At 36.6% G+C, this 21719-nt stretch overlaps 1 protein-coding gene across 2 annotated transcripts in view; it reads left to right on the forward strand.

Moving 5' to 3' along the window:
* lmo7b (LIM domain 7b) overlaps positions 1-20915 on the forward strand; it is a 39617-nt gene extending 18702 nt beyond the window's left edge. For both annotated transcript variants that reach the window (XM_026204507.1, XM_026204505.1), the window contains 18 exons: positions 1111-1259; positions 4905-5325; positions 8022-8279; positions 8922-9036; positions 10726-10887; positions 12067-12233; positions 12986-13037; positions 14099-14124; positions 14233-14340; positions 14585-14674; positions 14858-15072; positions 15521-15565; positions 15982-16037; positions 16137-16305; positions 16715-16984; positions 17596-17704; positions 19571-19676; positions 19991-20915. In XM_026204507.1, coding sequence (XP_026060292.1) covers positions 1111-1259; positions 4905-5325; positions 8022-8279; positions 8922-9036; positions 10726-10887; positions 12067-12233; positions 12986-13037; positions 14099-14124; positions 14233-14340; positions 14585-14674; positions 14858-15072; positions 15521-15565; positions 15982-16037; positions 16137-16305; positions 16715-16984; positions 17596-17704; positions 19571-19676; positions 19991-20013 — 2541 coding nt within the window. In that variant the 3' untranslated portion in view covers positions 20014-20915. The remainder of the gene's footprint in view (positions 1-1110; positions 1260-4904; positions 5326-8021; positions 8280-8921; positions 9037-10725; positions 10888-12066; positions 12234-12985; positions 13038-14098; positions 14125-14232; positions 14341-14584; positions 14675-14857; positions 15073-15520; positions 15566-15981; positions 16038-16136; positions 16306-16714; positions 16985-17595; positions 17705-19570; positions 19677-19990) is intronic.
* The last annotated feature ends 804 nt before the right edge of the window (positions 20916-21719 follow it).

The following is a 21719-nucleotide window of genomic DNA, read 5'->3' on the forward strand; positions in this document are numbered from 1 at the left end:
AATTGGAGAATGCAGATTGAAGTGTAAAAAAAAAAAAAAAAAAAAGAGTAAAAGCAGGTTAACATAAGGCTGCACCATAACAAAATGTGAAATGGATGAAGGGGTATGAATACTTTCGCAAGGCACTGTATATGTATGCATGCATGTATGTATATAAATAAAACAAATTATTTATAAAAAGGGGAGGGCGGTGAGCTAAGTATTCACTTTGGCTGTTTTAGTAGCCTAGGTTTGTCACCGAGGTAAATGTAATGCCTTAGGACATCCGATTCTGGCAACATTTTCTGTGTGTTTACCATAGACAGTAAAAGAAATGGACACAGCTACCCCATTGGAACTCAATTGAGACAAATGAAGCCCAGTTTTAGCGTTTTTTTAGCACTTCCGTTTCTGACGCGCAGACTCAAACGAAGCTTGACGACGTCAGCAACCTGTCTGACAGATGTAAATCTTCTAGTAGCTGTGCGTGCAAACTGCCATCGTTAATCTTGCAGAGACGGCGAGCTTGAGCGGGGAGTACTTTGTCGTGAGTGAGCAGGAGTAAGTATTCTGATTAATTATTTTGTGTAGTATTTTAAAATGTAACGCCAGTACGCCATATTAAGTTAATTGCCTGCGAGCTTCTCCTCCTGTCTGTACGGTAATGCGACAGAGAGCCGAGTGGTTATGACGCAATCGTTAGCCTATTTTTACAAAAACTGTTTCTACGGGGCCATAATGTAACATAGAAGCTAATGGAGCCCTTTATACATTGTCGTGTATCTTTAGAAATAAATAATGGACAAACAGAGTCTTTAAACGCCTCAGATGTAAAGTTATTCGCTGTCAAAGTGACGCCAAAATGAATGGGAGTCAATGGGAATGCTAACGCAAGTGAAGTTCTGCTAAAAGATGGCAGCCCCCACCCGACTTCAACTTCCGGTCGAGTTCCTTGCCCCTTGGTGTTTACTCAAGAAAATGTTGCATAAAGTTTCTTCTATATGTTGCTATGTCTAAGTTGGCGCTGTGGGGGTCCTCAGTGAGCCAAATAAAAACAGTAATATTTGGTTTTGGACTGGCCTTTTTCTTTCCCAGTATTTCTTTAGGAAATTTTCACCTCTGTCATTGCAGGATCTGAACAGGTGGAAGAGCCGGCGGCGGAGTGCAAACTTTGACCTCCACAAGAAGTTTGAGGAGAGGGAGCAGATTGAACTGATCAGCAGTGGGGGAGGAACCAGTGCCACCAGGACCTCACAGCTCACAGAGGTGCCAGAGGAGAGGTAATATTTTTTACTTTCACAGCAATACATTTTCTTTTTGTCTTAATATATTTTTAAAGTTATAGCCCAACCACAAATGAAAATTCTGTTCATATTCACTTACCCTCATATTATTTTAAGCCCAAATGACTGACAAAGTAGGGAATTTAGCAGGATGTCTTTTAATATAATAATAGTGAATGGGAACCATGGGCTGTCAAAAAAAAAAAAAAAAAAAAAAAACTAATTATAAAAACATAATGTAGGGGTGGGAATCACCAGAGGCCCCATGATACAATAGTATTACAATACTTGTCACGACAAAATATTATTGCGATTTATTTTTTTATTTTTATTATTTTTATTTTTTTTAATATTTTGCGATTATTCTGTGATCTATTGCAATCCATTACCTTTTACCGACTTCAAATTATGTTGAGATAGTGAATTGGTGGGTTTTTGTTCAGTGTGAGCCAAAATCATAAAAATGAAAAGAACCAAAGACTTAAACTACTTCAGTCGGTGTGCATTGAATTAATTTAATACATGAGTTTCACAATTTGAGTTGAATTACTTGAAATGAACTTTTCCACAACATTCTAATTATTCAGATGCACCTGTATTCTATTATATTGTTGTCATGATTATTAATTGCTGCTTTGTTTTACAGGACAATACATATATATTTTGTCTCTAGCTGATCACATGCCTGATGACTACTTTGGCTGTATTCAGTGTCGTTTGAAAAAAAAAAATAAATACTGTAGTTTTTCATAAAGAAGAGAATAAAAGTTTTTTAAAGAAATTTTGATTGATAGCCGTGGTGGCCATTTACTTTCACTGTATGGAAAAGGTCAACTTATTTCTAAATAACACCTTTTGTATTCATGCAAGAAAGCAAGTTTTTAGAAGACATGATGCTGATTTAATAATGACAGCATTTTTATTTTGTCCCCAATATTCCTTAAACACCCGGGAATATTCACTAAAAAATGAATTTCAAGTGTGGAGTAACTTGATTAACATAAGCCTATTTTATGTTTTAAAACATCTTTCACAGCCCCCAGATCACTTTGTTGTGCGAATATGCTATATAGTTGAATGTGCTATATATCAAAAGAACGAATAGTGCCTCTGCTTAATAAATAAATAAATAGCATTTGAATGTGGGTAAATTTGATTAAAAGACACCATTTTGAACAAAAGGTTGAAATAAGTTTTTATCAAAGACTGATGGGATTCAGAAGCTTCCGTCAACATCCCCAAAATGTTTCACAATCTTTTTTTTTTTTTTTTTTTTTTTTTAAGATGTACATCTGCTTTCTTGCGCGATCGCTTATTTCCGATTCTTCTTCACTGCATTTTGATCCAGGGATTTAGGACTCTAAATCCTAAAGGTGCGCGTCTAAATGGTCATTGCAATAAAAAAAAAGTCAAAATGCTGCACTTAGTAATTATTCATGTATACCTTAATCGGACATGTAATAAGTGAATGAAAAGAGTTGAGAATGAAAATACACGTGTAACGTTAATTTGGATCTGTATGGCTCTTAAAGTGACAGCGGGCTATTTTCCTGCTGCGACTGTTTATTAATCAAACAATAAAAGACGCATTCAAAATCACACACTTCTCTTGAGTGAAGGATTTTGTAGCTTTAAGAAACACAAAAGTATAATTCTTACAGTGAAGACTGCGGTTTTATTTTATATTTGATTATTCATTTCTGTAGTAGGCTATAAACTGCTTGAGACTTGCAAAAAAAACATTAAAGTTTTACAGCACAGTTTGTTTCATTTGTATGTTTTTATTTTATCGTATTTGTCCTTTTGGTTTTTTATTTTTTATAATTACTGTCAGTTTAGTTATATTCAATTTTCTATAATTTTGAGGACTTTTTGTTTGTTTGAAATTCTGCTGGTCTCTACAATGTAGATGTCATGGAAACCTTATTTACAGAAAATACATATTTGATATGTATCACTTTCTTTAAATAAATCACTCATAAAGTTTTGGTCATATGGCCCCCTCCTAATCCTGTTAAAGGGGTCATATGATGCGATTTAAAATTTGTATTCACTCTTTGTAGTGTTACAAGCTCTTGGTGCATAAAGATCTGTACAGTTGAAAAGACTAAAGTCTCAAATCCAAAGATCTTCTTTATAAGAGTCGTTCACACCCCTCTGAAATGGCTCGTTCTAACACGCCCCCACATGTCTATGTCACTATGTAGGAAGATTTGCTTAACGCCGCCCAGATGTTCATTCCATGAAAGGCGGTATACCTTTTATTCTCGTTGTAGTATTTTTGTTGCCGCTGCCATGTCATATAGATGCTGTGTGTTTCACTGTGAAAGCAAAACTACTTTGTTTGGCCTTCCAAAAGAGGAAATGACTAGAAATCATGTTTAAATCAATTTTAAATGGGTTTTATGTTTGTCTCGTCGCTCCAGCTAGACATGGCGTCACAATATGTTAAGAGGGGTAACATTTCCGTCACACGCTTGAAGTATTCGGCCAATCACAACGCATTGGATAGCTGGCCAGTCAGAGCACACTTAGACACTTTTCAGATCAATAAGCCTTATAAAATCTACATATTTCAGAAGGCGGGGCATAGAGGAGAAACAATAATGTACAGTATGTGGAAAAAAGTTTTTTGAACCTTAAACCGCATTAAACACATTTCATTACACCAAATAATATTCTTGTTTTTATAGCAGTATCATATGACCCCTTTAAATAACCGTGATTACAATATTGACCAAAATAATGGTGATTTATGATTTTTGCCATAATTGAGCAGCCCTACCCTACTGTATAAGAGTGAAAATACAGAAATACAATGAATTCTGTCATTAGCAGGGAAAGAGTGAAGTAGTTCTCTATCATTAGAATCACTGATCTCCATGTACTTTAGGTAACAATACTTTACCTAAAGTGCTTCAGTGCTCATCAGTTCATGCTCTTCACTGAGTGCTCACATGACCGCGATTCCATTCAGGAACTGAAATGTTAAAAATGGATCCGTCACCATCAGCGGATCCCTAATAAATCTGCACATTGACTGATCTGCTGATAGATGCAGCTTTCAAACGCTCTCGTCTGTTTCTGTGTGGGCACTGAAGCCAATTACAGACATATCTGTTGAACACGTGAAAACAATGACCAGTCAGCGCTGTTGAAGAATCTGCTAAACCGCACAAACATCTTAGTGGGAAATTAATGTTTTTAAAATTTCAGTACAGAAATGAATCTGGGTCGGTACTTTTTCACATCTATAACACTATTTCACATCATGAAACTACGCTTCAGTTCTGTCATTTTCAAATGGCTTCACAAATACATGACCTATATTTATAAATCAACATCCTCCAAGATTAATAAATGCTCTAACAATTTTTAGTTGGTAATACTTAATGCATTAACTGATGTTAACAAATTGAATGTTATTCTAAAGTGTTACCACTTGGTGTTCCATTAGAGACATTTAATGGTAGCACCTGTCCTCATAGCCCACTCCACCCCCCCGCTCCCCTTCCCACCCTTTAGTGCACGGGTGACCTCTAATCCCCATGTGCTTTCCAGTAGAGTCCTGCCCCATCCTTAAACTCCTGTCCTGGGATCAGATCAGCCATTCACTCCAGTTGCCGGTTCACTCTCTTCCAGCTCCAACATGCCTGGACCCATGCGTGATGCGGGCTCCAGTGTCAGCAGTACTGGGTGGTCCACCACCTGGGCTTCACCCCTCACGTACGGGACATCTTCTGCTCTGACCGGAGGCACTGATGCAGAGACTACTGACTCGGCTGGTAAATTCTTCACCCCTCCATCAGCTGTTGTCTCTGAACGGAGTTCACTGACCAGCCTGGCTACCATGGATCCAGAACCATACAAGCGGCAGGGTCCAGACTTCAGCTGCCGTGCAGGCCTCCTGGAGAGCTTTTATGCAGGTGGAGCACGCGTATCTGCCACTCTACCCAGAGGTTTCAGAAGGTCAGAAAGTTCCTCGCGCCTCTCCATGGGTGTCACACCACGTCCATTTGGAGCCAAACCCTCCAAAGGGTCTTCATTGCCCAGAGCATATTCAGTAAGTGCCCATTATTAGCCTTGTTATATTATAGATCACTTGTTCTTCTGTTCATAAAAAAATATTCAGTTTAGATTCTTACAGTGAAGGATTATGATTCTGATTAATGAGATTTTTGCCATCCGTATCCATTTCACATGGTCTGTAGTATCTCATTGTAAACAATCACGCAATTTAACCCTTAAAGACCTAGATCATTTTTGGGGCGCCTGACACCTGCACTTTTCTTTGTTTTTCAGACCTATTCTAGCAGTCAGCATCAAGTGCCATATATAGTTATAAATGGGAGAACGTACAGGTTAATTTTAACTAATTTGAGGTCTCAATTTTCCTTTCGTTTTCTCTAAGAATTAATGAAATTACAGAATTTTAAGAAAAATGCAAGCAACAGTTGTTGTTTTTTACTGTGTACTCAAACAGAAACTCCTAAAGTTTTGATATTTCTCTTTAGAAAGTTGTGTCTGGGTGTTTTACACTTCCAAATAAAATTTTGTTTAGATATACCATTTCTCAATCAAGTTATAGCCATTTATTACAATATTATCATCAACACTTTCAAGTGAAAAACAGGCCCATTTCGTTAACTAACAATAGAGATGTGTCCAAAAACATTTTAATGAGTAAAGAAAATGGAAAGAGTGTTATAACAAAACCAAACAAAACTATTTTTTTCTTCTGAGAAATATATTTTCAATCGGAGTATGAACAATAAACACAAACTATGCAGCATGTAGTAAAAACAATTGCACAAACTGTCTTCAGCAATACAGTGCAAAAACAGTGCAAATGATTCACAAACTACACACAAAATGAGTGAGAAATATTCAGAGTGCAACAGAAAAAATAGTGCAAACTATCTTTATGAGCTGTATTATTATATAATGATTTACTTAGTATACATAATGTAAATGATCGATCCGTTGGCTGAATGGCTGTAATCTTTGTCAGAATCGATTTTGCCGGGACATCGCCTAGCGACCCAAGACATAAATTCCAGTGCTTTATCAGATATGTACCACTGTTTCATCCTTGTTTTTGATTTGTTTTATGTCAAAGTACTCTGTCGTGTGTGTGTGTGTTGTGCTTTTTCGGAGAGTTATCTCATGCAAATGTGTTATTGTGTTTGTATTCATGCACTCACGACAGACTTTACTTTCACTTTGTTTTCGTTCATTTTCCAAAGCAATATGTTCAAAAGACTACTTATTGGTTTAATATGAGACAGTTTGAACCAATCTGGGCACGGGGGTGGGACTAAGCTTCAATAATCATTTCTGTTTGGCTCAGAGGAATGGAAGCATTGGTTTCTTCTTACGAATCAATGTTGTCAAAATGTGATGACGTAATCACGTACACTACGGCGCTTCTGAATGAAGCCTTTGGATTCTGAATTGTCCAAATGAGATAAATATAAAGAATCAAAAAAAATTAAAGAGATAAATGGAGAATCTCTGCTTTACATCACTTTTTAAAGCATTCAGATTGGATTTGGGGTTCAAAAGTTATTAAACATTAAAGAATAACAGTTATTTTTTTAGCCGCGGGTGGAGGTCTCGGTCTTTTGAGGGTTAAAAGGTTATTTAGCTTTTTTCCTGATGGTTATGGCACTATTTTGCATGGTCTGATTGGTTAGTGTTGAGACGGTATGCATCTAGACCGAAATAAACTGAAGTGAAAGTGCACAGTGTTACCTGGAACGTATGCTTTGGTCATTAGTAGAGCTAAATAAATGTTCACAATTTTTTTTTAATGATATTCATTCTTGATATTTATATATTTGCTTTGAAATATATAAAGATTGAAACAGTTTAAGCTAAATCAAGGATATTAATCCTGTCTGTCTTTTTTTTCTTATTATTGTTAAGTGTTGTTCAGCGACGTCTAACATTTTCATCTCATCTCTCCCATACTCCCCAGTCATGAGACAGGAAAGGATTGCAGTACTAGTAATGCTCTTAAGGAAATGTAATGGTCAGTCTAAAAGGTGCATTGAAATTATTGTAAATTTATTCATATTATTTTTACAGTAGATCATCAGTAATCACTGTATATATGTATATGTGTATATATATATATATATATATATATATATATATATATATATATATATATATACATAATGACAATATTACCCATCATTTACTTCCAAGTGCACTTAAAGAATACTTTTCAGTCCAGAATCTTACCATACAGTAACTGTTAGTTTTTAAATAGTACCTAAATGGTTGACAAACACTCCTGGTAAAGTAGTGGGATGAGGAAGAGTGGAAGTTTGTTCAGTGGTCCATGTGTGAAGTTTAGTATTACTCCTGATCATCTAGCGGCTGACTTATTAATAATGAATAAGGCCACTACTACTGCTCTGCACTCCGGGTGCTTCATGAAACCCAATCTCTGTGTGTGTGTGTGTGTGTGTGTCTGTGTGCTCTTTTCCATGACGAGCTTCTCAACCATGCGTGGTCAAACACAGTCTTTGGTCACCGTATCTTGAACAAAAGCAATAATGTATTCCCTGTACCAGTAATTTATTTGTAGACATGATAAATATAGGGTCATATCCAACTGAGATATTACCTTTTTTTTCCAGTGCTCTTAAACACACAGTTCTAAATTGGTACTGTAGAGCTCCTTAGAATGATCTTTCTTTTTGGTTGTAGAAGTAACCATTTTATTTGCTTTATCTTGGGTTTCTACAGATGGACGACTCTTATAAAGGCCTGTTCAGTGGGAACAGAGACCATTCAATCATACCCTCTTTTCTTAGTGGTCAAGGAAGGGTTACAGCCTCTGCTGACACGGGCCACTTTCGTTCAAGCACTCATCCAATCAAGAAGGAAGAGAGAAGAGATGGAAGGTTGTCAGCGCCTCCAATTAACTTGTTTGTCACTAAAGTGACTACGGCCGCCTCCAATGTACAAACATCTCCTGTTGTCTCTGAAACCAGGGATTTTAAGGTACCCTGCTTGACACTCTGAATCGAGTAAATTGAATCATGATATCCAGGATAACCTTAACCAACCTAGAACACTTCTATATTATTGACATAATACAGTATGCACTGTAAATATACCATATTTTCCGGACTATAAGTCGCACTTTTTTTCATAGTTTGGCTGGTCCTGCGACTTCTAGTCAGGTTCGACTTATTTATCAAAATGAATTAGACATGAACCAAGAGAAATTAACCAAGAGAAAACATTGGCGTCTACAGCCGCGAGAGGGCGCTCTATGCTGCTCTGTGCTCCTGTAGTCTATCACTGAGCAGCATAGAGCGCCCTCTCTCGGCTGTAGACGGTAATGTTTTCTCTTGGTTCTAAATGAATGCGACTTATAGTCCAGTGTGACTTCTAGTCCGAAAAATACGGTATATGTTTTTTTTCCCTCATCATGATGTATTTTTGGACTGGTGCGACTTATAGTCTGAAAAATACGGTACATGTATACAATTACGTTATATTTAAATGAGTTCTCATAGAAAATTGTTCTAGTTTTGTTTGTGTTCCACTGACTGGAGCAGATTTCTTGAAGATGATGTCATGGGATCCTCAGGTGTCAAATTCTCTACCTGTGTATCCCTCTCTCTCTCGCTCACTCAGGTGGGTCAAAGTGAAATGCGAGTCTGTTTGAATCAGAAACCAAACAGTGGGAGAGACTTTGGATTCAAGGCTCACTGGGACTCAACTGGTGCTCGTGTGAAATCTGTTCAACCTGGTAAGACTTATAATTTGAAACAGTTCCAAACAAATAGTTAAGCTAGAATTAATAGAGGTTGAATATATGGTTATAAATATAGTTGTTTCAACCATACAGAATCTCTGTTTAGGGAAATAGGGTGCTGTGTGTTTATGTATGAATGAAGATGCGATGAGATTACCATTTCATTTCTTTTGAGTAAAAATGAAAAAAAAAAAATGGCCTAAAAGTTTTCTCAGTTTGCTTCTTTGGGAATTCATGATGAATGGTGTTTTTTTTTTTTGTGTGTTTTTTTTTTTTTGCATATTTGTTTCTTTAATTTTGGTTTATGCCAAATTTCAGTTCAGCCACAGTTTCATTCTCAGCATTCTGGAATTAGATCAATTATGAATGATTTAAAGAGAACAGTGAAGGTGTTTCTTACTGTGCATTAGTCTGATTAAACCGAAGAAGTCCTGTAGGGAGTCTGTTCCTGAGCTTAGGATATATCCTCATGAATGAGAGGAGCTTGAGTGATTCAGCTGTGACCGGTGCACTTAAAAAAGCAGGTCAGGGCAGCCATGCATGCAGGAAATATAACGTAAAGACCATCTATTGTATGTTATATTAGCTGTTTCATTGTATGGAAGAGACTGAGAGCGTTTGGTTCTGACACTTGGGATCATTTTAATCAGCCGTATTGTGTGGCATGAGGTGTAGAAGGCTCAGGTTGATCTCCTTCCCCAGAATTCCATTAAACACACTAACCTACATGTAGAGCCTCATCAATGATGTATGAACCTGTTCTGTTGTTTTCAGTTCCATTTAGTGCTGCCAGTCAGGTAATACATTGACATTTTTTTTTAAGTTGTATTTAATCTTTTTTTTTTTTTACATAAAGAAAACTTGAATGCACACATACAAAAAAGCACAAATTTTGGTAATTAAATATGGTACAGTCTACAATGTATGTGTACTATTATTGAATGCATTCAAAACATCTGGATATCTGCAACAGTGCACAAAAAAAAATCACTGAATCCATATATGCTGTAAAATGAGGATACTGTCATAAATAGATTTTCTTTATCAATTAACTTATATTTATTACTAAATTAACTCAAGATTTGGTGTGGCCATGCTTAGGGTTTAAAGCAGCTTTTGCCCTCAGTGCACTTGTGCATAGTTTTTCAGGTAGTTAGGTCTCTTGAAGCATCTTGGAGACATTGCCACAGTTCTTCTGGATTGAGTCTGCCTCAGTTTGTTCTGTTTCTTCATGTTATTCCAGACAGACTGGATGATGATGAGATCAGATCTCTGTGTAGAGCAAATGGCTGTTGTCAGAAAAATCTCACTGGATTCGTACAGTTAATGGCAAAATGTATGTTTGGAAAGTCAACATTTTTCTACTGACACACTACAGCAAAATATAGAAATCAAATAATTGACTCAAAACCATTTTTTATTTGGTGGAAATACTAGTATTCTAATAATTTTGGCCATCACTGTACCGATATACTGTACATTTTTTGACCATCCTGTTTACACATCACCAGATTGTTTCACATGCCAATGATTGAAAAGCCATGAGAACAAGATTTGTATTCAATACAAATCTAAAATGTCCTGTTCTTCCAGATCTTGAAGTAAACCTGATTATGTACTCTCACAGTTTGACTTGAAGGCACAGCCTTGTCTTGCTTCATCATCTTGCTCTGCATCACACAGGCGGCCCAGCAGAGTTGTGTGGTCTGCTGATGGGTGATGAGATTGTGGCACTGGGTGGATCCAGAGTGGCTGAAATGAATTATGAGCAGTTTAAGGGCAGTATGAACACAGCACATCAAAAGGGCACTTTACTGATGGACATCCGACGACACGGCCAGAATGGTGAGGATGTGGAAACTTTCTGTGATTTAATGTAGCACTGTTAAAGGAATACTCCACCCAATTTGCTTTAACTTTACTCACTCTTGGATCATCATCAAAATGTAGTTGAGTCAGAACAAATCAGAAGATCTGACACATTACATCACTTGCTCTCCAACAGATCTTCTGCAGTGAATGGGTGCCGTCAGTATGAGATTCCAAACAGCTGTTAATAACAATAACCAAAATAGCTGAATGTTTGTGGAAAAAAACAACAACAGACCATTAAGGCATTTTTAACTTCAAACTGTTGCCTCCATTGCTAAAAGACAAGTCAAGTCCTCTATCAAAAAAAAAAAAATGCTTGCACCTGTGTAAACGCAGTGCTTGGTCTGTGCAGATTTCTCTCCTGATTCAGACAAGATGACTTTTTCACTGGAGAAAGCAATATTATTGAAGCTATGGTTTGAAGTTTAATACATCTATCATGATGTATTAATTTCATACAAACATTAATTATATTACTTTTGAATTATTGTGATTCTGTGATATGTGGTTTTATTAGCCGTTTGGACTCTCATTCTGACGGCACCCATTCAAGGCTGTGGAGCCATTGCTGAGCAAGACATGTAATGCTACATTTCTCCAAATCTGTTCCCTTGAAGAAGCAAACTTTCATCTATTTAAACGGCATAATTTGAAATGTTTATTTTGAAATAATGTTGCGTTAATAACAAATGTTTTTTTTTTTTTTTTACATTGTCACACTCACAATTAAATGGTAATAAAAAAAAAAAATCTGATTTAAGAAGCACTTAAAATATAGATATATTTCTGGAATGGTTCCTTCTGCTTCTGATTTTTATTAGCCCAGAAAGTCAAGATACATGATCTGTTGCTTTCTGTCACTGTGGGAAGGTGGTCTGTCTGTCAGTCAGTCTCACTGTCAGTTCTGATTAGTCTGTGGGTTCACTGTCTTTCATTTTTTTCCCCTTTACCACTGGATCCATAATATTTGCTTCAGTTTCATTAAAGGGAATCGGGGAAAGAGCACCCCTTTGTTTTCATTATTGGACGTGTATATATGAAAAAAAAAATACTTAAAACTTAAAATTCCGCTTTCACAAATCACTATGCTGAATCGCAAGTTCACTAACATGTGGCTTGGCATTTCTGGTGTATGTTTTGGGTACTGGACAGACTGGGGCAGTGACCAACCTTCCCTACCGTACAAGAGCCATAAGACCATCAATTTGACCAGTGCCAATTCAACACTTGTAGGGCGGCCCGAGCAGTATGTCTCGATTAGCACAACCTCTCCAGTGGAGACCATGGTGAAGACACAAGTCAACGGACAGCCTGCTAATGTGAGTCAGGACCGGTGTATAATGAATGTGGTGGACTGTGGGAAATCAGTCAGTTTAGCTGTGGTTGTTGTTTAAATGTTGTCATTTTTAATACTTATCTCCAAGTTGGTAATTCATATGCTTACCTGTACATCGAATGCTTAAGGCTACACTATCGCTCAACAGGATCAATAATAACTTGTTTGAAGGAAACTAATGCTTATATTCAGCAAGTATGCAATAAATTGGTTAAAAGTATCAATAAGGGCTTTTTATAATATTACAAAAGATTTATATCTCCATTAAATGTTGTTCTTTTGAAATTTGTTCATGAGATATGTCTGGGGAAAAAAAATAGTAAGCGGAACAACCGTTTACAGCCTTGATGATTATGATAATGCATGTTTTTTTTGAGCATGAAATTTACATATTAGAATTATTTCTGATGGATAATGCATGCTAAAGACTGGAGTAATGGCTCCTGAAAATTCAGCTTTGTATATTAAAATATATTCCAATTATTTAAAGCTGCAATAACTTATTGTATTTACTTATGACTTAATATGACATTTTATATATATATATATATATATATATATATATATATATATATATATATATATATATATATATATATGTATATATATATATGTATGTATACACACACACACACACACACACACACACACACATATACATACATACACAAAAATACAATTTGGTAGTGTACATTCTATATTAAAAAAATTAATTTTGATTTTACATGTTTTCAGGGAATGGTAAATGGACGTATCCAGGACAATCCAGTTTCTCTAAGAAACAAAGGTGGGTGCTCAAGACCACTTCAGCAGTCAGAACTTTCTCCTTGTTCAGGGTTAAACTGAAGAATTTTCACGTTATTTAAAAGACACTCAAATATATGGGAAATGACTGTTTCTTTCCACTGTTCTCTCCCCACCTGTGTTGTAGACTATGAGAACATAGTTTTGAAAAATCATAGAAGAAAGTTAGAATTTTTGATGACAAAAGGTAACGGCATTCACTCAAGCTGTAGCGGCTAATCGAACATTGCAGCTTATTTAATTATACTGCGACTGATTTTGTATTAAGCACACTCTTAATTGAGTGTATTGGTGCAGTCTGTTCTGTTGAATATTAATATCTGAATTCATTCCAAAACAGACGGGTTTGCTTATTCTGTGTTTTAAGGACCTGACTAACTAAAGCACTTAGTACACACATTAAATCTGTCCCCCATTTAAGTTAACATTTGACATGCTCTTTTCTCACTACTGAATGTACTAAAAGCTTTTTTTTTAAGTCAAGCTCTTGAACTGAACAGAAAGATCTGAAACTGCTCTGGGTTTTTGTTGCTTTCCATTTTATTGCTCTGAAAGCTAATGCTCTGTCCTTCAGGTGCCACGATTAGCTCCTGGGTCTATCTCTGTGGTAAATAAAGATGTGTGCTGTGATACGCTGTAATTGGCTGTATGTGAGGACTGCTGTTTGTTACTCCTTCTCTTTCTGTCTTTTTTTCTGTATCTGTTGTGATTCTTGCCATACAGTGTATCTTTGCAGAGTTGAAAATTTTGAGTTCGCTAGTCTCTTATAATTTAGTGCCATTCCGTGGTTTGATTCCTCTGTAGTGTACACTACTCCTCTGAGGTGTTTTTGCACGCTCATCATGTTTGTCTCTGTCTTGCGTGTTGTTTAAAGCCTGTATACCATCATATGAGTGTGAATTTATGTGCTTGACCATGGTGGCTTTGGTTGCGGTTACGGAGCAGCATGACCCAACAGGTTAAAGTGATTGAAAACTTATGGCTATGTGTGTGCTTTATTGTGCTGTTTAAATGGATCATTTTTGTCCCCTCTTCTTTTACTAGGTGGCTCGGAGTCTGCCATCTCTGATGTGAGTCGCATCTGTTGTTTAAATTAAGTCATTATTCTGGGTCGTTATCTTAAATTCTGATTATTATTATTTCTGTTGTTTATTCATTTATTTTTGGGGGGGTATCAGCTGCAGGTTCCCTCCATCAGTACCACGTCCTCTCGCTGGTCATGGGATCATGAGGGGGAGAGGCGGAGACAGGAGAAATGGCAGATGGAACAAGAGCGCCTTCTGCAGGTACCACCAAACACCAAATCACATAAATCCTCTTTTTGTTTTTTATGTTTTAGTTTCAGTACAGTTATAGTCATTTATTGTAGTTAATATATAGTTATGCCAATATAGAAATACTGCATACTTTCCTATCAACCAGCTACCTACTGACATGCATTCTCAAGTATAAAGCTTTCAATGTAAAAAGCTAATAAAAAAAATAGACAAATGTTTGCTAGTGGACTTTTTTTTTCTGCATTGGTTTCAGGAGAAGTATCGCCGTGATCAGGAGAAGTTGGAGGAGGAGTGGAGGAGAGCTCAGCAGGAGCTCTATGGAGAGGAGCACAGTGGTACTGAGGTCAGAAGATTGTTATAGCATTAATCCCTGTTGCTTCATCATTTTATAATGTCCCTCATTTACACTCTAAAACGTGTAAATTAAATTTTTATACAGAGGTTCCATTGCCTTTAGACTCTAAAGCATGATGAATGGTAAATAAGAACAATAACAATGTTATTATATACCTCCTGCCGATATTAGGAGCAGAAGTGCACTGATGTGCCATCAAATGGAAACACTACTTATATTAAATCGCCCTTCTTCAACCAAACCATTGCTACCACTTCAGTGGCATCCAATCAGAATGCAGAGAAGGTGGAAGCAACACAGAAAAGACAGACCACTGTGCAAACAGCAGCAGCACAGCAGTCACTAAAGACAGAAGTGGAGTGTGACTCAACCACAAAGAGTCAGTGGTAAGAAATATGCCAAACACAAGTTGGAAGAGAAGTTGTAGCTGTTAATGTCAAGAAATCATTAGGATTTAGCATTTCTGTAAATATTAGGGCTGTCATTCAGTAAAAAAAAATATTAGTGCATAATTTAAAATGCAAGCACACAAATGAAGATGATTTCATTTCAGTAAAGACATTCAGTAAATAAATTCAGTGAAGACATTGCATTATTGTAGCTGAAAAATAGACTCAATATCTAATATTCAACAGATCACGTTGTTAAACTGAACATATCACCAGCACCTATCCAGTCCACAAGAAATTAGGGAACACTTTTCTTGAAATTGTTGGTCTACATAAACATGCAGACAGACGTTTTATTTAAGCTGTGGTGTGTGGGATTTGTAGTTCATCTTACTGCTGCTTTGGTTTTTGTTCGTATGTCTGCTTCTGCTTTGTCCTGCTTCAGCTCCGAGGTGTCCTACGGGTTTGCCAAGCTTACGGTTTCAGACAGGTCAGTTTGCTTTTGGGGCTGCATTTGCTTCTTTGAATGGCTTTTGTTGCATAAGGAAGATGTGTGATACATTTGGCTGCACTTTTTATGTATTTAAAGGTTTTTCAGTTTTGTAAAGGGGAAAGGTGGACCCCCCCCCCCATAATTAAAATACATTGTCTAACTTTAATGTGAAGGAAAAACTTAATTCTGGTTTAGATTTCAATTCCATTTAGTGGTATTTCATGTTACCTTTATCGCGCTCATCACTTTCAGTTCTGTCCCCATTGCCAGAAGAGTATAAGGAGTTGTTTGTGATGCAAAAAATGACACACCACACCTTTACAGTTAAAACTTTACAATGGCGCTGTATTTTAATGTAATTTTTTTGTTAATTCCGTTTTTTTTTTTATTCAATTCATGTTTATTCTGCATAGGAAAAAGTCCAAATCTACCCCTGCACTTCAAGGCCTTTACAAACAAGATGCTAAAGGTCTGATTACTTTATATTTTGGTTATTTTTATCTGAATTCCTGAAGAGTGAACACCAGGCACAGTTTTCGTCGTCTTTGCCTTGTCTCTTCATTGGCAGCAGGAAGCGGTAAGAAGACGGGACAGCTGTCACAGGCAGAAACGGAACGTCTGCAGATCCTGGAAGAGATGAGGAAGAAGACTCCGCTCCTCACTGACAACAGTTGGATCCGTCAGCGCAATGCTAGCATCAACAAAGAGCCCATCACTGTGGGAACATCAATCAGGAGGTCCTGATGAATAAACATTTTCTTTATATTGCTGTGCACAGATTTTCTTTTTCAGTTCTACATTACCATTATTATTTGACTAGTGTGACGCATGGAATAACGGCTACTAGAAAATTCAGCTTTGTATCACAGAAATAAATGTCATTTTATAATGTATTCAAATAGAAACTGGCTATTTTAAATGTATAATATTTCACAATATTGCTGTCTTTACTGCTTTTTTTTTTTTTTTTTTTTTTTTTTTTTTATCAAATAAATGCAGGTTTGGTAAGCATAAGAAGCTTTTTTTTAAACATTTCAAAATCTTCCCGACCCCAGTCTTTTGAATGGTAATGTGTCCTGGTCGGACAAAGGAAACCACATCATTTTCAATCTGAAAGTCTTTAATATCTCATTCTCTGCATCCCAGATATGAATCCCTGGACAACCTCCACTCAACCAGCTCCTCCTGGTTTAGGCAGTCCTACTCTTCAAGTCTCTCAAACAGGCCCCATTCTGCTTTGGGGAACACTGGCTCTTACAGGAGTGGACGTAGCAGCCTGGGCCCGGATTCAGCCATCTTCTCTACTGGTCTTAAGCAGAGCTCCTTGTTTGCCTCCAACTACCCCACTCCACCAACCACAGCTATGCCTGAGCCATCGGGCCAGAAGTCATGTCGAAACTCTCAACAACGTGGCAGGTGTGGATTAGTCCTTACTCATTTTTAAGTTTGTTTTTTTCAGAATGAATTTGTGCTTTGTCTTTAACCAAAGCATTGCTTTATGTAAATGCTTTTTCAGTTGAAATACATTTAGGCCAATTTGAGTAGCTTTCTTTATATATATATATATATATATATATATATATATATATATATATATATATATATATATATATATATATATATATATATATATATATATATATATATATATATATATATATATATATATATATATATATATATATATAATAGTTATTTATATTCACAAATGAGTATGCAATATTCAGTATTTCTTGTGAATAGTATTATGCCACAAAACCACACTGCTTGCTATATCATCTTATTTATTACTGCTTATTTTTACACCGAAAACTCAAATGGAGCATATTGCATTGTGGGATACATCGTTGTGCATGTATTGTCAATTTGGGTATTTCATGCATTCATTTCATGCATCGTACATGCAGTATAGTATGGTAGTAGTTATTCAGCCTCCCCATGTTAAATGTGGTCGAATCAATGCAAGGGCAGAGCAATGCTGTCTTCTATCTGACATTGAACTCTGACACTGGCCTGTGGTGCTGTAGGCTGGTCAGTGGCAGGCGGATGTGCTCAAGGTGTGAGCAGCCTCTGGGGAAGGGAGCTGCCATGGTCATCGATTCCCTGGAGCTCTGCTTTCACATTGGTTGCTTCAAGGTGAGACCGGAGGTCACTTGAAAATGAGAGGGAGCGGGCACTCCATGGATCTGTTGCACCTTGCCTGGGTTTTTAACCTTCATCATTTGGGGCGGCAAGGGATCATTAATCACCTAATATCAATAAATACTTTTTTTATTTTTTTATTTTTTTTTGGTGTAGGCAGTCAGATTACAAGCTTGCAACACAAATTAGAAATGGTGTAGATCCTAATTTAAAGACCTAATTTTGAATCCAAGGAAAAATTATGTAAGGGAATATAACCGAATATTTTTGATGAAATTCAAGAGTTTTCTGACCCACCATAGACTGCAACAAAACTGTCAATACCCACAAAGGTAGTAAGGACACCATTTAAATAGTCTGTAAAATCAGCGGTCCAACCTTAATTTTAAGAAGCTACAAGAATAGGCTACTTTTTGTGTGCAAAGAAAATAAAAATAATGTCTTTATTCAACAATTTCTTCTCCTCCCTGTCTGACGTAGAACACTTGTTTGCGAGCACAGGAATACACACGTTTGCTTCGTGGTACTCTTGTGTACACGTGTCTCAGACTGACACCGAACAGAGGAAGTTGTTTCTTTGTGCACAAAAAAAATATTCTCATGCTTCATAATATTGCTGTTAAACCTCCGATGTCAAATGGACTATTTTAACGTTATCATTACTATCTTTCTGGGCCTCGAACTTGTCAGTTGCATTGTGCTCTATACAGGGTCAAAAAAAGCCTGATTTCATCAAAAATATCTTAATTTGTGTCCCGAAGATGAACAAGGTCTTACAGGTTTGAAACCATATGAGGGAGAGTGAGTAATGACAGAATTTACATTTTTGGGTGAACTATCCCTTTAACTTATGGGTAACACTTTAGAATAAGGTTCCATTAGTTAATGTTAGTTAACTACTTTCATTAACATGAACTAAGCAAGAACAATCCTTCTACAGCATTTCTAAGTCTTAGTTCATGTTAATTTCAACATTTACTAATGCATTATTTAAATCAAAAGTTGTGCTTGTTAACATTAGTTAATGCACTGTGAATTACCATGATCTAACAATGAATAACTGTATTTTCATTAACATTAACGAAGATGAATAAATACCGTAATGTATTATTTATTGTTTGTTCATGTTAATTAATACATTAACTAATGGAACCTTATTCTAATGTGTTACCAACTTATGCTTTAATTCTAAGTTACATTGAATTGGGTTCAAATTGAAGTGCAGCCTGTTTTCTGATTGCCTCTTGCCAATAAACTTGAACTTGAACGCACCTTCTGGCTAACCTCGGCAGAACCAGGACCATTGCATCACCAGAACCCTGACAGTCACTGATCACTCGGGCTTTTCCAGTTACAAAACTATACTGTATTTTCCGTAATATTTAGTTTTTTTTTTAATCATCTGAACCATGCAGTTATGTGCCATTACATATGTACATAAATATGACATTATTTCAGAATTCTACAGTTATTTATCTAATGAGAGAAGTCAACTTTTGACCTAGAATGACTTCTAGTCAGGTGTAACTTATTTTTCGGAAAATACAGTATTTGCTTTCCTCCTAATGAAGCTTGTCCCTTTTAGATTCCTGTGTCTGGTTGCAGGGGTTGTGTTTGGTTTACAGTAGCTCCTTGTTTGTTCACTGCTGCACAGGAAGTAACATCACCGCTAACCAGCCTTTACTTAAATCACCTTTTCAAATCTAGCTGTGGTGGAGGATCTGCCCACGCTGACCCAATAATCAGTTTTTTCTAAATCATTCCGCCTGATTTGGGAGGCTTTGAGGGGCTTTGGGGAAAAGGGTTGTATCCTCTCATCTTGATGTGTGACAGACTCAAGGTTTCTTGTTGATCTTTCAGTGTGTCAGCTGCAGGGCTGACCTTGGAAGAGGGTCAGAGTCCGGAGCTCAGGTCAGAGTCCGACACAGACAGCTCTTCTGTAACACCTGCTACAACAGAATCAGAGGTAAGCAAGAACCAACGTGCCATTAGACAACCAGATTCAATTCAGCAGTTGCTTTGAACACTTGCCATATCCTATGATATTATATAATTTAGTGCTGTCAAACTTATGTTAATACAGGCATAAAAAAAAAAAAACATTTCAGAAAAAAAAATTATCGATTGACAGCACTAATTATATTGTTATATATTATATTAAGTCTTCAGTAATCAAATCTCAAACGTTTCACAAATGGACAGTTTTCAGTATGAAAAGCATTGCTTTTAATTAAGAACAACACTATACTAACCGAAAGACTGTATCTATTTTTCTTTTAGTCTGTTCCTCCATCTCCAAGTGACTTGAATGCATTGCAACAGATCGAAGAGGAGTGTACCACAGAAGCAGCCTCAGGAATCACAGCTATTAGCACAACCTAACCACTGCAGCAGGCTTTCTCCGCTGCTTGCTTTCACGGCTTTGACAATCAATATATAGAGACTGATATTTCTGGGAATGTTCTCATAGTATGACCGCTACATAGTGACAGGTTTGAGCATGTTATTTTGATCACTGCTGATACCCCTGAGGTTGTTTCTGTACTGGCTGACATTCACGTAGTAGGATGTAATGCTGAACAGTTATGCATTCCATGTGGCAAGTAATAACATGTCGAATGACTTCTAAGAACGGTTTTATATTTTCTATTGTGAAGTCCTTTCTGAGACTTCTCTCATATCTTTAATATAAGCTTTCCTCATAATTATTTAATAAATGTTCTAGCACACTTTATCTGGGTATCAAGCACCCCTGATAACCTGGTTATCCCCCACCCATTGGTAGAAATCACATAGTGGTGATGGTGCAGGGTTTTAAGTCATTGTTCTTTAACTGTTAATTAGGAGGAATCTTATTATGCAACATTTTTAAACAAGCTGCTTCATAGAAATGCATTTGATCCGTCATACTTACAAATGTTGAAATGTATTCTTCAGTAAGTGGCACTCTGGTTGTAACCGCAAACATTTTTATCTCTATTTAGATGCAGTGTTCTGCCTGTCAGAAGGCCTGCACACAGAGGTTGCATTGCATATAATTGTAAAATCAAATTTCCTGGGATGCTTCTTTCCAAGCCCCTCTGCCAGATGTTTTTGTTTGACGTTTACGTGACTTTCTCCTTGTATGACATAGCCTAGATAAAACTGGCTAAACAAGTTAATTTAAGTGTTGCCATTGAAATAAAGCTAACTTTTAAATGGAAAATGGTTATGTATTTAAACTATTTTCACTGAAGAACTAAAACCCCCCAAAAAAAAAATATTTTGGCTTTTTTTCCTCCTATATGTATAATTATCTCTTCATGTCTTGAAACAGATACTGTACATACTTGAGTCCTAATATGGTTAATTTAAGAGTGGTTGTATATCTCCAGACTTCTCTGCTTCCTGTCATTAACTGGCTCCCACAGTCATCTCCATTTTTACTGCTGTAACCTCATTCTCAGCGCAGATTCATCTGAGAACTGGATTGCCCTGTGGAGGGTTGGAATAATAGCTGCTTCTGAATTTCCCTTTTTCCATTATCAACAACAATGGAAGTGTGTTGTTGTTCTGGTTTTTTTATGATGAATGACAAATCTGCCACCTACTGGACTGGAGTGTGTAAAAAAAAATGAATCCAATCTAAATGAATCAGTGCCTGAATCAGTCAGAATGATTTAATGAATAGAATTGATTTTGTACTTGCGCTCACTCACTCAACAGGTCACAGTGGAAGCGACGATCAGTGAATATAATTTTGCTTCTTTCAAGAAGTCATTTTATGGCTTCAGAAGAAATGGAATGAAGCATATATTAGTATTAGCAAGTTTAAAAAAGCTCAAGTCACCATACTTTCTAAATTCATGGGAAAAAAATTTCTGTTTCTTTTCCTTACTATGAGAATAAAGAATAGCACACGAATTTGGAACAATAAGATAGTAATGAACAATATTGTAATGTATTCTGATTGATACAGTAAGCATGCTACAGTCATGCTACAGTCTATAGCCTTATCCTTACAATGGAC

Source organism: Carassius auratus, chromosome 26 (genome assembly GCF_003368295.1).
Source record: "Carassius auratus strain Wakin chromosome 26, ASM336829v1, whole genome shotgun sequence".
Classification (NCBI taxonomy): domain Eukaryota; kingdom Metazoa; phylum Chordata; class Actinopteri; order Cypriniformes; family Cyprinidae; genus Carassius; species Carassius auratus.